The 14,141-nt window shown below is 39.7% G+C and overlaps 1 protein-coding gene across 5 annotated transcripts in view; it reads right to left on the reverse strand.

Annotated features, from left to right (window-relative positions):
* Window positions 1–14,141, reverse strand: part of DHRS7B (dehydrogenase/reductase 7B) — a 152,349-nt gene that overhangs the window by 54,481 nt on the left and 83,727 nt on the right. For all 5 annotated transcript variants that reach the window (XM_069210041.1, XM_069210042.1, XM_069210043.1 and 2 more), the window contains one exon: window positions 1,372–1,487. In XM_069210041.1, the coding sequence (XP_069066142.1) occupies window positions 1,372–1,487 (116 nt within the window). The remainder of the gene's footprint in view (window positions 1–1,371; window positions 1,488–14,141) is intronic.

Here is a 14,141-nt window from a genome sequence, read left to right on the forward strand (position 1 = left end):
ATCTACTGATTTAATTTATTTTACTTAAGGATGTTAAAGAAATTCAACTCGGGTCTTCCTGTGACAATAGGCTCTTTTCTGATATTAAGGAGGCACTCATATATTCAAGAGTCAGTCTGCTTATGAACAGAGTCCAACCTTTGGTAAGCCTTCAATAGATCACCATTGATCTAGCATGGCCAACCATTTCATGTATTTAAAGTGTCCTATTTTGAACTGCTTCCTACTTTTCTCATGTTGTTCAATCAATAGTGCAACCATCTATAAGTAAGAAAGGACTACACGTAGGATGCATAGGGTGCCTTGTAGTCTGGCAATTTTTCTCCAGATCCCAGGAATCATAGCTTCTAGGAATGTTTTATGAATAGTTTATTATGGATCAGGGGCTGCACTATGAACTCCCTTTTCCTTTCTTGATGGCTTTCGGCCAATTGAGGCAGAATTCTAACTCCTATGTTTTGATTGACCACTTTGTTCAAACTCAGACCCATCACCAACTGAGATAGACTATTTGTCCCACTGTTGATTACTGTTTATCTTACTGGGTGTGCATGAATTTGTTGAGAAGAGAAACTGAGAAGAGGGTCAGGCCTGATCATATTTTATGCTTAGGCAGGCGGGTTTGTCTGACACATCAGCGCTTACAGAAGTTTTTGTTGTGCTGACGCCTCCTCACTTCTTGAATTAGTGAGTGCTGCTATTACCTGACCCCATTCAGGCTCAGAATTTAGATCTATTTATGCTGTTAGTGTGTGACTCCCACAACAATGGGAAAAATGTAATTATGTGTGGGAGGCTCTAAACTTAGGCAACTGTTTTATCAGGAAGATTAGTCAAGTTCTCCTCCACTAGAGTGTCTCACTGGAGAACCAGGGATACTCAGCTGAGGGATGCACCAAGTATTACTGTTTCAAGCTTAGACAAATACTGGTAGAGAGTGCCATCCAACCAGGCTTCTATTTTAAGTGCTCACTGCAAAGGCTGTAAAAAGCTTCCACACTTTCTAGTGTTTTGGTGTTATCATCTGGCTGTCTTTGGCAAGTAGGGAGGTGCCTCCCAAGAACTAAAAAGCTGACATGCAGTCCACTGGCCAGACTGCAGTGCTCCGGACTGCTTTCTGTCGACACTGACCAGCACGCATCTCTCGGTTTCCCCTCCCCACCTCCCTATCTTCCTTTCTCCATCTTTAGCTTTCTCTCTCTTACTTGCTGCCCCTCTCACGCCTCACCCTTTCTCTCTCCATCTTTGCAGTACAAGCTTCAAAAAGACAACTGCTTTGATACACCACAGCAAGGATTTTTAGGCCAGAACCACGTATTGTGCAGATCATGTATTCAAGAGACAAAACTCACAAAGTTACCTTCCTATTACCTTTTCACTTTTATGTCCAGAGGAGGTCAGTTCCCGCACCAGGTCCTGCAACTTTTCACGGTCTCTGCCACAGAGCACCAATCGTGCACCTGCTCTATAGAACACTTTGGCACATTCTGCAAAAACAGTACAACAGAAGTAGTCACACATGAATTTCATTTTCTTTGTGAACAATGTTTTGTAACAAACAGGCTACAACATTGTTTCATATAATTTCTGTGAGTTTGTTCTTGGTCAAACACACAAAATCAAAAATGAGAAAAAAACAATGTGTCCTAATTCCCAGGTGGTTTCTATCAATATGTATAACCCGTTTTAACAATTAATACTCAAATGCTTTTGAATCACTAAATAATGTCAATTAATAAAATAATATTTTATGTGTAATGTTTAGATAAAAATTCAGTAGTGATTATTCACAGTTTGTTACATGTCCTATTAGTTTCAAGTCATTACACAGCACATTATGTTTTTTCAAAATACTCATGGCTTCTTTGGAAACCCCAGTCCCATTCTCAGGGAACATAGGTGGTCCTTACGAAGCCGTTGCCGCCAACAGACCGCCAGTGCTGGCAGTCTGAAGACCGCCATATTTTGACTTTTGTAGGATTTCTGCCCGTTTACAGGCAGAAATCCGACCCCGTCAGCCTGGCTGACGGAGGAAAAGAGGCAGTTCCACCACCAGCACCACCACGCCAACAAGACTTGCTGGCTGTATTACGATATATGATACGGCATGGTACAGTCCTGTTGACGGTGCTGTGCTGGCGGGGGAAAAACGCCAGGACCCATACCCTCCCGGACGACCACCTCGCCGGAAAAGGTAAGTTGATAGTCCGAAAGGGGGAGAGGGTGGAAGGGCGGGGGTTGTTGTGTGAATGTGAGGGGTGTTTGTATGAATGTGGGGGGGAGGGTGTGTGTGTGTGTCTGTGTGTGAATGTGTGAATGCGTGGGGTTGTCTGTGTGTGAGTACGTGTAGGTTTGTGTGAATGCAGGGGGAAGGGTGTGTGTGTGTGAGTACGTGCATTTTTGTGAGAATGCGGAGGGAGTGTGTGTGTGTATGTTTGTGTGAATGCGGGGGAGGGAGTGTCTGAGTGCGTGCATGCGAGTGAATGTGTATGTCTGAGTGCGTACATGCGAGTGAATGGGTGTATCTGACTGAGTTTTGGGGGCAAGTGTGTGGGGGTATATGTAAGTGAATGGGTGGGTGAGTGGGGATGCGTGTGTGTAGGTATGTGGTCGTGTGTCTGCCGGCAACAGAAATGGAGATTCCTGTCACCTGGTGCATTACCGCCAGCATTTGTGTGGCAGTGCAATGGCCACTCAAAATGCTGGCAGTCTACAGAGCGATAATACCAATGGCGGTATTTCAGCTACTGCCTTGCCTGAGGTGCTCACCTCCTGCCAGGTATGGGTGACGTTTTGGCATTTTGGCTAATGTGGCGGTCTTCACTTCCGACCTGGCGGCAGACTGACTGCATAAGCAAAATGACCACGATACTGTGCAATCTTCAACATTAGTATTTAAACACATGTATTATAAAGGCATACCTTTTCCTCAAAAACAATGTCACTATTCTTAAAATGTTTATAAATAGTATTTTCAAGAGTTTACATGAGAAAAAGTGCATTGTCAATGCTTCTTCTCCATTTCAATTAACTAATGTACCCGCCTTGCGTCCTTGAAATGTTGGACTTAATGCGGTCACATGGGCCAATCAAAACTTTATATCATATGCTATTGAGGACCATAAATAGTAAATATAATTTAGAACACTGCCCTACCAAAAAAAAAAAAAAAAAAAAAAAAAAAAAAAAAAATTTAGAAGAAGCTTTCTCAGCAGTCTCTTTGATTTTTCCAACTGTTCGGATATCCATTGTTTATTAATTCTTTTTTTAGTTTATTTATGAATTCATGCTGACATTTTCCTATCTTAATCTGACAATCCCATTTAAATAATCAATTCAACTCTCTCGCATTTGACCATAATATTACTTTCATATTTGTGAATAAAAAAGTGTAATACCAGTATATCATAATGATTCCAAGGCTCACTTCTATATCCATTGTGATTAATATCCTACAAATATCTTTAGAAACATCATGGGCTATACTTTAAGCATCATATCATGATTACATTCTCATTACAACATGAACTTATGACATTAAGTCTATCAGTTCGAGTTCATTTGTTGTAACATTTTTACAAGAATGTTTCATCCTTCTCAGGCGATAGGCCTGAAAAAGTAATAATTTATTTTCCGCTTTTCTCTTCTCCTAGATTTAAAGACAGTTTTGCAGATTTAATTTCTGATTTAACAAACATCATGAATTATTTCACAAAAATGTCCTGCAATATTTGATTTGAATTTTGTTGTGACATTCCGAGCACTATAACCATGGTAATTTTCCTTTAGATTTCAATACTAGGGGCCTGATTACAACTTTGGAGGACGGTGTTAAACCGTCCCAAAAGTGACGGATATACCACCTACCGTATTACGAGTTCCATAGGAAATAATGGACTCGTAATACGGTAGGTGGTATATCCGCCACTTTTGGGACGGTTTAACACCGTCCTCCAAAGTTGTAATCAGGCCCTAAATGTTGTGTTATTTCTGTTGATATCAGCTTTTGTTTAGGATTTGTTGTACATTCCTTTTGCAGCTAAATACAATCATTGGTTGGCGATTAGTCAGCTTCTTAAGGCTTTCATCATACACAAAATTAACCTCTTTTTCACAAGCCGTGAAGTAATGTGGTCTTAGGAATTGGCAAGTCTGCTACAGGTTTTTAATGAGAAATGTTTTCCCGAATATGTATAGATTGATTTACTCACTGAGGCAGATGGAAAAATAATTCTATCTTTTTGGTCTAGGGCAACAAAACATTTCTGATGCAGTCAGTCTACATTTGGGCAGGTTTAAGAGGTGCTGTGAGCTGAATATAAGCTCACAGAGAGTCTGTTGGTCATTTTGCATAAGCAGGTCATGGTACCCGACAGCGATAGTTGTGTGACTTTTTCGATCTATTCTGTAAGCAAACGGATGTTTCATTGGCCAGCCACTATAGTTTCCTAAGGCCTTCAGATAGGTTTTTTCTTTTCCAAAGTACCAAATTAGATTAGGCTCCAGTAATTTGGGGTGAAGCACACATATACGCACCCACTTACTATTCATAAGAATAAATTAAATGACAATTTTGGAAGACATATCACACAGGATGTAAATGTATAAATCAATATTCTGTTCAGAGCACAAGCAAGTAAAATTTCATACCTCCATGCTTTATAGCTCCAAATGCAGTAAAGGCTCAAGGGACAAAACGGGACTGCACACCATAATTTTTCTGAAGCACACATCTGTACACTGCATTTGCTTGCCTTAAAACCGTACAAATAAGTATCGTCTTAGATGCTATCTAACAGGTGATTACCAGATTGATAGAAAGTATCACAAACACTTGCCATGCTCTTGACAGTGCATGGTTTTCAAAGGATGAAATTATAAAATACGTTTTTTATTTCTCTCTTTGCAGAAACTGATGAGGAGGACTACCACTTTGACTATAATAATATATTGCATATTTATAATGCTGTGAATTTTCACAAATAAACGACTACCCGTAAATAAGAGAAACAAAGAACAACATTTTTTTTTTGCTTCTTTGTAACTGCTAATGCTGATGACTATCATGTTGCACACAATATAAGGGATGTTTTTCTAGGAGTATACTTAATGGTCAAGTTTTAATAATCACAGGACAGGAGACTCATGTTGTACAGTCTTTAGCTATACTCCGTTTTTTTTTTTTAAATTAGCCAATTTACTGGGTTACATGTGTCATCCATAAATTGTAAGCAATCAGATATAAGCTGTTTTTTCCTATTTCCATATTCCCATGACTCACTAATTGAATATGTTACTGTGGACACTGAAGCAGTCTACTGCTGCTACGTCATGCAATGACAATCACGTTACTAAGTGGTGTCAATACAAATTGTGGCTACAGACCGCTTCACTGTATTTAATGCTCAGAAGCACTATGATAGCTCCATTAGCGGGGATGAGACCACTTAGAAGCTTAGGTGCACAGCCAGATAAAGTGGGCACCCTTCAGTACTTTATCAATGAGCAGGTAGTTGTGATTTTGATAAACCATCTGAACTGAATATTGCCATATATATCCAACAAGGTGTGACAAGAAGGACAGCATGGCTCTGAAATCTTTTGGATACGGGAAGATGAGCACCTGTGCTCACAATACTGATATCTCTATGTGTCTAATGTGTTTGTCAATTTATTGAGTGTATATGCTTAGTGTCACTGAACAAAAGGGCTCTTATCTGATAAAGATGTATAATTATTCTGCATAATCAAGAAGGTTGGCAAATATGAGTGTCTCAAGTATGAGTGATATTGGAAATTCTTTTACTCTTTGAGAACGGTGAAACCCTACTCAAGCAGCAACTAAATCTCTGTCAGGGTGAAGCAGAAGCAGACCCCTGACTAACCTATCCTGAATCCTCTGATAGTTTGCCACAAAGTAGTCAGGCAAGGTGTAAAGAAATTCCCTAACACTTCAAACAGTAATAAAGTGAGAATACACTACAAGAAAAATCCTGCACCAATTTAGAAAAACAGAGTAAAATGCAAAAAATTATTTGAGACCAAAATGACAAAACTCCAATCAGTAGAACAAGAAATATACAATTTTAAGGTATTAAGTTTTAAGAAGCACAAAGGGTCAACTCGGTTTATCTGGTCGGGCCGGACCAGGATAAGGCCAAAAGTTCAGGCCGACCACAATGGTGTGCCGGCCAGGTACAGGGACCAAGGTAGGCCTGCTGAAGAAGAGTACCTTAAATCCTGGTTGCCCATGTTGAGGATGCGCTGCGCAGTAGAGGTGGTGAGATCTTATGTGTAGATGACTCACGCAGCAGCAGTTTTGAGGGAGCTGAGCATATCGCTGAGAGGTCCGTGCGTGGAGATGCATCACGCAACAATGATTTCTGAGGAGCTGTGGTAGTGATGTGATGTCCTGCATGGAGATGTGTTGCGGGCGTCCTAGAAGCTGTGATGACCTGGGTGGCGTACCGGCGGTTCCAAAGGGCCCTGAAATCCTGCGTCAGGGATGCGCTATGCAGGGGTTCTGATATGGAGTCTTGTGAGGCGATGTGTTGCGCTGCATCAGTTCGACTGTGGCCAAAGATGGGCTGCAGAGCACTTTCAGGCCCTTATCCAAGGGTCAGGGACTGGGGTAGCACCACTTAGGGGAGCAGGCCTCAGTTGGCAGAGTCCAGGTGCTGGGCTCAAGGTTGTTGGAGCCTGCTCTGTCACAGAGGCTCTGATCTGGAGGCCAGACAGCTGACCCTTGGAATCAATATGGTGGTCCTGGGTTCACGATGCAGGCCCAGTCTATCACTCAGGCAGCAGGGCAACAGAGTAGTAAGTCAGTGGAGAGTGGTGCAGCAGTCTCATTATGAGTTTTCCTAAGGCCCTGAGGTGTACTGAAGAGTTGGATCCGGAGATCAATATTTTTACCTGGTGACCACTTTGAAGTAGGAGAAGGTTCTGGTGGTTTCTACCCCAGAGGTGCTTGGAATTTCCAAGATTGTTTGGGGTCACAATAGATTAGTGTCAAACCCTTTATGAGTGGGCTCAGGTAGAGCCTTTGTGATGTGCAAGTGTGGTAGGTGACAAGAGATTGTCCATCCTGCCTAAACCTTAGGCCCTTTGTTTCCCTGACTAGGAGCAATACACAAAGATCCCCTGCCAGCTACACCCAGTCATGTGACCCAGTAAACCAGCTGCAGGCACCAAATTGTTGGGACCAGAAAATGCCAATGTTCTAAAAGGGGCATTTTCAGAATTGTGACTTAAAATCAATTTTTACCATTAAAGAGGGCATTAACTTATAATGCTTTAGACAAACTCAACAGCCACTCTTGCTCCCAATTGAAAGTTATCACTTATTAAATGGAAGTGTTTTTCACTACCAGGACATAGAAAACTTACAAGTACACGTCCAACTTTTAAAATACACTGCACTCTGCCCTCTGGGCTGTTTAGGCCTTACCCGAGGGCTGATTTATATGCATTAAAAAGGAAGGTTTAGACTTGGAAAACGAGTTATCTTACCAGGTCGAAATAGCAGTTTAAAACTGCACTCACAGGCTCCAATTGCAGGCCTAAAACATGTTAAAGGGCTACTTAAGTGGGTTGCTGTAATGCTTTCTTTATTTAACCATCGATTTAATCTTGATCACTGACTCCATTTGTGTGCTTAGCTTAGCTTCAAATGTCGTCACATCGGTGGCACAGGTATTTCTCCACGCACAGCTTGTTCCCTACACTGAACATGTTTTTGCTTTTCTCAGAAGGGAAGGGAACATAACATGTGGGCTGCAACTCTGATAAGAGTCTACAAGGATGAGAATGTTTATAGCAGAGAAGGGTACGGCTCTGTCGTGGAAATACACCTTGAGATATGGCCAATCCTTTTGTGGGTGTTTTCAACATTGACGAAGTACAGCCAGCACTTGAATTTCACAATTTACTCAAAGGAAGGGAGGTTACCAGAACGTTCCTCTTAAGTTTGTTTAAAGTATAAAAGTTGGGGAAACTTGGCACTGAGGCAGAAGAAACTCATTTCTGAGGGTGCACGCATTGCTCAGAAAAAACAGGAGACATTTTCCCCAATTGGGCTCTGTCTCAGCTGCCCAGGGTTTCACAGCTTGATGCTGGCAAAGACAAGGATGATGTTGGATTCAATCCCCATGGTGATGCATTTTTAATTATTAATTATCTAGTTTTAATGTGTGCATGCATAAATATATTATATATATATATATATATATATATATATATATATATATATATATATTTTTTTCACTGCATACATATTCATTGTTGATAGGTTGCATTCATTTTTTCTGATTATTATCCTATCGCTGGGATTATTTTAATAGCTGCACATGTTTTGCTGCATTCAAGTTGAATGCTCACGTTAATATTTTTGTATACTTTTGTTTGAGCCCTAAGAAGTACCTTAAAAAAGTCATTACTCAGACTTAGACGACTACATTTGTTAGCCTTGTTCCCTCTTAGTTTGAAGGGAGCAGAACAGTAGCACAATCAGTGCTGCAGGTTCCCTAGTGGTGTTTAATCTACAGGCCTTATGTACATGTAGTACCACTTTACTAGGGACGTACAAGTAAATGAAATGTGCCAGTTGAGTGTAAGCCAAATTACCATGTTTAAGGGCAAGAGCACAAGCACTATACAGCATTGGTTAGCAGTGGTAAAGTGCACAGAGACATAAAAGCCAACAGCAACAATTTTAGAAAACAGCAGGGTGAGGGCAAAAAGTTTGGGAATGGCCCTGCAGAAAGGGCCACGTCCAACAAGTGTGCTGAGTTCACAGGTGCTGACACAAACAATAAGTAATGTTGATATCTAGCAGCCCCACCAAAATACTTCATTTGTGGGATACTAAAGTATCTTATGTTTCCATAGTGTTTTTCAGGTCCAAAGAAATAAGGTACAGTATGATCCATACCCATATATGTGTGGATTTGAAAATACACAAATGCTTGTGGCCCTTAAAATGTATAAGGTGAACAGTTTAGAGGTTTGAAGTTGAGCTCAGGTTATATGATATAGGTCATGAGAAATGTCAGAGCCCTTCGGGGGCAATAGGGCAAGAAACATGTTGACTACAAACAACTTTAAAAACTTATTGGGTTATTTATTCCTGCAGAATCCCTTTTCCTCTTTGTAATATTACTGCAGAAAGGGAATAAAATGAAAGATTAAAATTACCATTGAATGTCTAACCCCAGGTAATGTTAATAGTTATCAAAAAATCATCTAGTCTTAAAATAAAAATAAACAAAAAAGACTTGTGTTTCCCTCAATTTTGGGGTTCATTGGTCATCAAAAGAGGGCACCAATAAAGCTCCTTATGGGTACTGCACACCCAATAAATGATACTATTTGGACCTTTAACATCTGTGACTCAGGGTATATTTACTTTGGTTCAGCATACCTTCTGGAACATTGCATCATTGCTTTAATTGATTACCAGATTCCACGACTATATTTTTCTTTGAAATTCTTGAATTCCCACACAGAGTAGCCAGTCGAATAGTGCTACTTTATTGGGATGCCAACTCCTTTTAAAAGCAATTTTGTAAAAAAAATTGTCTACATTAGGAATTATTTTAAACCACATTCAGAATCATTTTAACTTTTAGAAAAAATGAATTTGTTGGTTGCCATGTTAGTTAAACACGTTTCCCACATGGCTTAGCTATTTACAGACGTGGCCACCTCCTAACTGGTCAAATACTTACTGGAGAGGCAGTAGCCATTGACGTTGCATAATGTTTAACATAATGCTTTGTGATATAGTAGTTGAGAAATAGGTTTTGCCCTTGTATTATAACATTCAAGATTCCAAAATAGAAATTAGACATTAACGTCACATATATACATATGATTTACAGCCGGAGCAGTGACTCTGATCGAGGTTCTTGCGTATCAGTCACGGCACCGGCTGTAAATTGTATGTAACATGGTGCATCAAACCTGATGATTACATGAATAATAAAATATCATATCTCAAAAGGGTGACCCATGGATGTTCAAGTCTAGTTTCTATTTTGGAATCTTGAATGTTATAATACAAGGGTATAACCTATTCCTCATCTACTTTATCATTATAGTATTGTGGATTCTAGGGGTTAATCTACTCAATAGGTTAACCCGATTGGAACACATAAATTGAGCCCTGTCTCAGTTGGCATAAACCTCTGGATCTCTACCCTTATTTTACAAAGGACACACAATTTCAGATATGTCTAGTTATGTTGTGGGTGTTTACTAAGCACAAGCACTTTCTCAGACAGCTAGACAAATACCTCATTAGTAGGCAAGGTATGGGGTTTGTGGCATCAATATCTAGTAGCCGGATGCTAACGCACGGAGGAGCTCACTGCACCGACGGAGGAATTGTTATGTGATGGGACCTGGCTGATTATAAATGATCTAAAAATTGTGAAGAAGAGTTTGCTGAGATTTGGAAAACCTGTTGTGAAACAGATAAAAAGGAATACCATTCTTGTTCAACATCAGTGTGTAAATGCTGCTACATCGCTAAGAAATGTGTGAGGATGACTATTGGAATAAAAGATTGATACAAGTGGTGGACCTTATGTTTGTGACTGCACCTGCAGCCATAATTAAGAAACTTTGTAGTGCATCTGCATTGTTATCACTGTTTATCTCTCCATCTTAGGTCTGTTTATGTGCTTATCTTGCTTGTTCTGCATATTTCTTTCCTAGCTCTTAATGGAGTTGTCATCAGTTGTGGAAACAGGCTTCATTTAAATGTGTCATTTAATGTTCAATACATTTTAAACAGGGAAGCAAGCCACTGTCTATATGCAGTCCTCCAAGACTTCTGCATATGACCTCATTGTATCTTTGATAACATGGGCTGACTAAGGTTCTATACTAGGTGCCCACCAGATAGAACGCTGTGGTGGGATTCTCTTCTAGTGAAAGCATTCACCCCTGAAGTCTGCAAACAGGATCTTTGCTTCAATACCCATGAAACACAGAGCTACTTGCCACGCAAACACTGTATTAAAAAAGCCTAAGCTTAGGCCCCAAAGCTACTGAACCATTGAAAGATACACTCCTGGTAAAAGGTAGCTTTAGATTTTCCTTCATAGAATTTTCCTTAATACTTATTAATACCGAAAAGGAAAGCATGCTTATCCCTTACAAAAAAAAAAAGACAGCCATAAAAAAACAGAAGAAATAGACCAAGATGTTATGAACACATTTGCAGAGAGACGGGGTTCCATGCAAACCAACTTTAAAGCCAAAATCCAATAAAAAGTCTATCTGGTGCTTCCCACATTTATGGATTGCAACTAGCCCTGTCTCAACCAAGGGTGTGCTATACTGGTAAAAGGTGAGACACTAAAATCAGTAATTAATTTTCATATTACTAGCCTTTGTAAATGCAATAATGACATTCACAAAGGAGCAGAAAGAAATATATGGCAGAAAAACAATTAATAAGACCACAGGGTGAGGCAGACATCTAGGGAAGGAAAGGAAAAGGGCACATAGACAACTTTATTTTAATCCATGAGGAATGATTAATTTGATTTATAAGTCCTTAGAATTTATTTGTTAGAAATTCTACTGATCAAAGTGAGGCCCAGCAGGAAGATACTCTGCAGGCATCTTTTACGTCTGTGTTTGAAGAAAAATGTCTATCAAGCTTGAGACACCATTTAATTTTGTGTTGGGGTGATATCCTTCCATTGCAAGATAAAAAATAAAAAAATAGACCAAAAAAGCTCTCTACACTCCCTTGTTCCATCTCTACTGAAATAAAGGTCTTCTTACATAACTATGGAATGCACTAAAACTATCAACAATTTCTTTCTTATAACTCTTCTACTTTCCTCTCACTTCTCTCCCTACCTTTTTAATCTTACCCATTCATGGGTTTGGTTTGCAAATTGCTATCTCTGTTACACATAAAGTGCACAATACCCCATGGTGTAATCTGCGCTTTACAAAACTGTTAACTAAAAGACAATCGGTTGAACAGGGAGCAGGAAGCTTAAAGACCAAACTGCAGCGGAAAATTAAGGCTGCTATGGCACCAGGGAAAAACTTGTAGTCAGTGGGACTACAGTCTACACCAAAGTTTCCAGAGTTGTATATTACAATATGTAATGCAACCAGGGGACAGTAATGTGACTGCAAGGGAGACAGATGCTACAAGAAGGAACAGATTTCCTCCCACCACAGATCCACCATCGGATATTAGCTGGTGTGGACAGGCTTGCAAAGGTTTACTGTGCTGGGATCGGGGGAGGAGGACAGAATTGTGATGAACTTGCAGCATCAAGGCACAGTCTTCAAATGTTTTTGGAGGAGCGAGACTGAAAGGTGTAGGTGGAACTTTGGTGGTGAGCCAAGGTGGACTTGTCAGATACTTCTCGTCACATACTGGATACGGGCCTTTAATTTACCTAAGTGTGTGAGTTATGCATGCACTCTCGTCTATTTTCACAGAAAGCATAAAGAAAGTAACATCTAAGTACTGCATTTACATGATTAAGACAGACGGTAACGGAGCTTGTGGAGACATGATTTGTCATGGGTCACTGCCATAAAGGCCATTTCGTCATATTGGTATCAAGTGTATCAGATGTCATTCTGTTTGACACAATACCTTTCAAACTGCTTGACATCAAGGATGCGTCTTTAGCAGCATGGTCTCTCAATGTCAGAAACTTCCTTTCCAATGACCTGCCCCCTATGTCCCCTTTGCTGCGCTGGCTTCTTGAAGCTAGTGGACTAACATTTTATAAAAGGTTTTGACCCAGAGTCATGAATGGTAATCAAATGTTAATCTTACAGCCCTATCACTACAGAGAAAAATCCTATTGCACGTGTAAAATGCTATAAAGAGAAAAATCGGGAGTGAAATCATATTTTAAGAGGCCACACACTCAGTTTGTACTTTTGACAAAAATGTGGTCTGTAGGCACTGAGGACAAATATTGGAAGAAATGACTCATTCTAATGAATACCTAACAAAAAATAACTATTAAATAAAGCTTAATGCAACTTACAGTAAGAAGAATTCCCAAAACTCCTGGCAGCAAAATCCAGAATTAATACTTGTGGATTTACATCAATGTTTTCTATACATTTTTGCCTGGCCTTGAATTAATTAATAATTTCAGTAAAACCTCTAAAAAAGTGCAACTGTCATATTTCACCACGAGTAATCACACATACTTCGGCACTATAAATAAATTTATCAAGTCTTCATTTTCAAATGTGAAAATAAAATGCAACTACATTTAAACTTTTACATCTTTTTTTAAATCCTCTACCAAGGAAATATATTTCCCCGATGAAGAAACCTCTTTCCCTACACACCACTAATATTTCCATTCTGGATAAGGATTCCATAGTGGATAAGGATTGTTCTTTGCACCTGCAAATGTTCTACCAGAAAGAGCATGAGAATATATCTGCCAAATGTTTGTGAATACCCACATAATAGTCGGATTGCGAGTGTTCACCTACTTTTGCAGTACCTCCTCGATGTGGGAAACATAACCTACACTTGTGAGGAGATTCACACATTTTGAGAACTGTAGTGTGAGTATCATTGTACATCTGCTGCATTCCTGTCATGCACTAATGCTCCTTGTAACTTACATTCTATATTCTAATTCCACGTTCTTCAGTGCTGTGGGCTTCTGGGCAGTTGTGAGGCGTTTCTGGTATCATAAATATTGTTAAAGATATACTTTATGCAGTCTGTTTTCATTCCTTGACAGAGGTTACCCTTTACTTTATCTCTGTTAGAAAGTTTGAAGTTCCTAGAGCACACACAAAAAATGCTGATATCATTATGGCCAACAACTCTGTAGCTTGATATGTTTTTTGTTTATATTAAAGGACGGAACCATAACAAGCTGGATCCGTACAGGGTAAGGTTATTGTTTACAAAGTTGGGCCCAGTTTTGTTTTGTAAATATGATATGAAATCATTGGTAAAATGGTTCGTAAACCCCTGGATTTGACCATTGATTAGGAGAGGTTTTTGCTACAGAATCGCGCCAGAGGTCACGCCAGAATGCTGAGCCCCTTACTTTCACTTGGACAGTTGATTTCAGAAGCTGTGCAGAAGGTATCCTTAAACTACAGTGCATATTCTG

Source organism: Pleurodeles waltl, chromosome 10 (genome assembly GCF_031143425.1).
Source record: "Pleurodeles waltl isolate 20211129_DDA chromosome 10, aPleWal1.hap1.20221129, whole genome shotgun sequence".
Lineage (NCBI taxonomy): Eukaryota > Metazoa > Chordata > Amphibia > Caudata > Salamandridae > Pleurodeles > Pleurodeles waltl.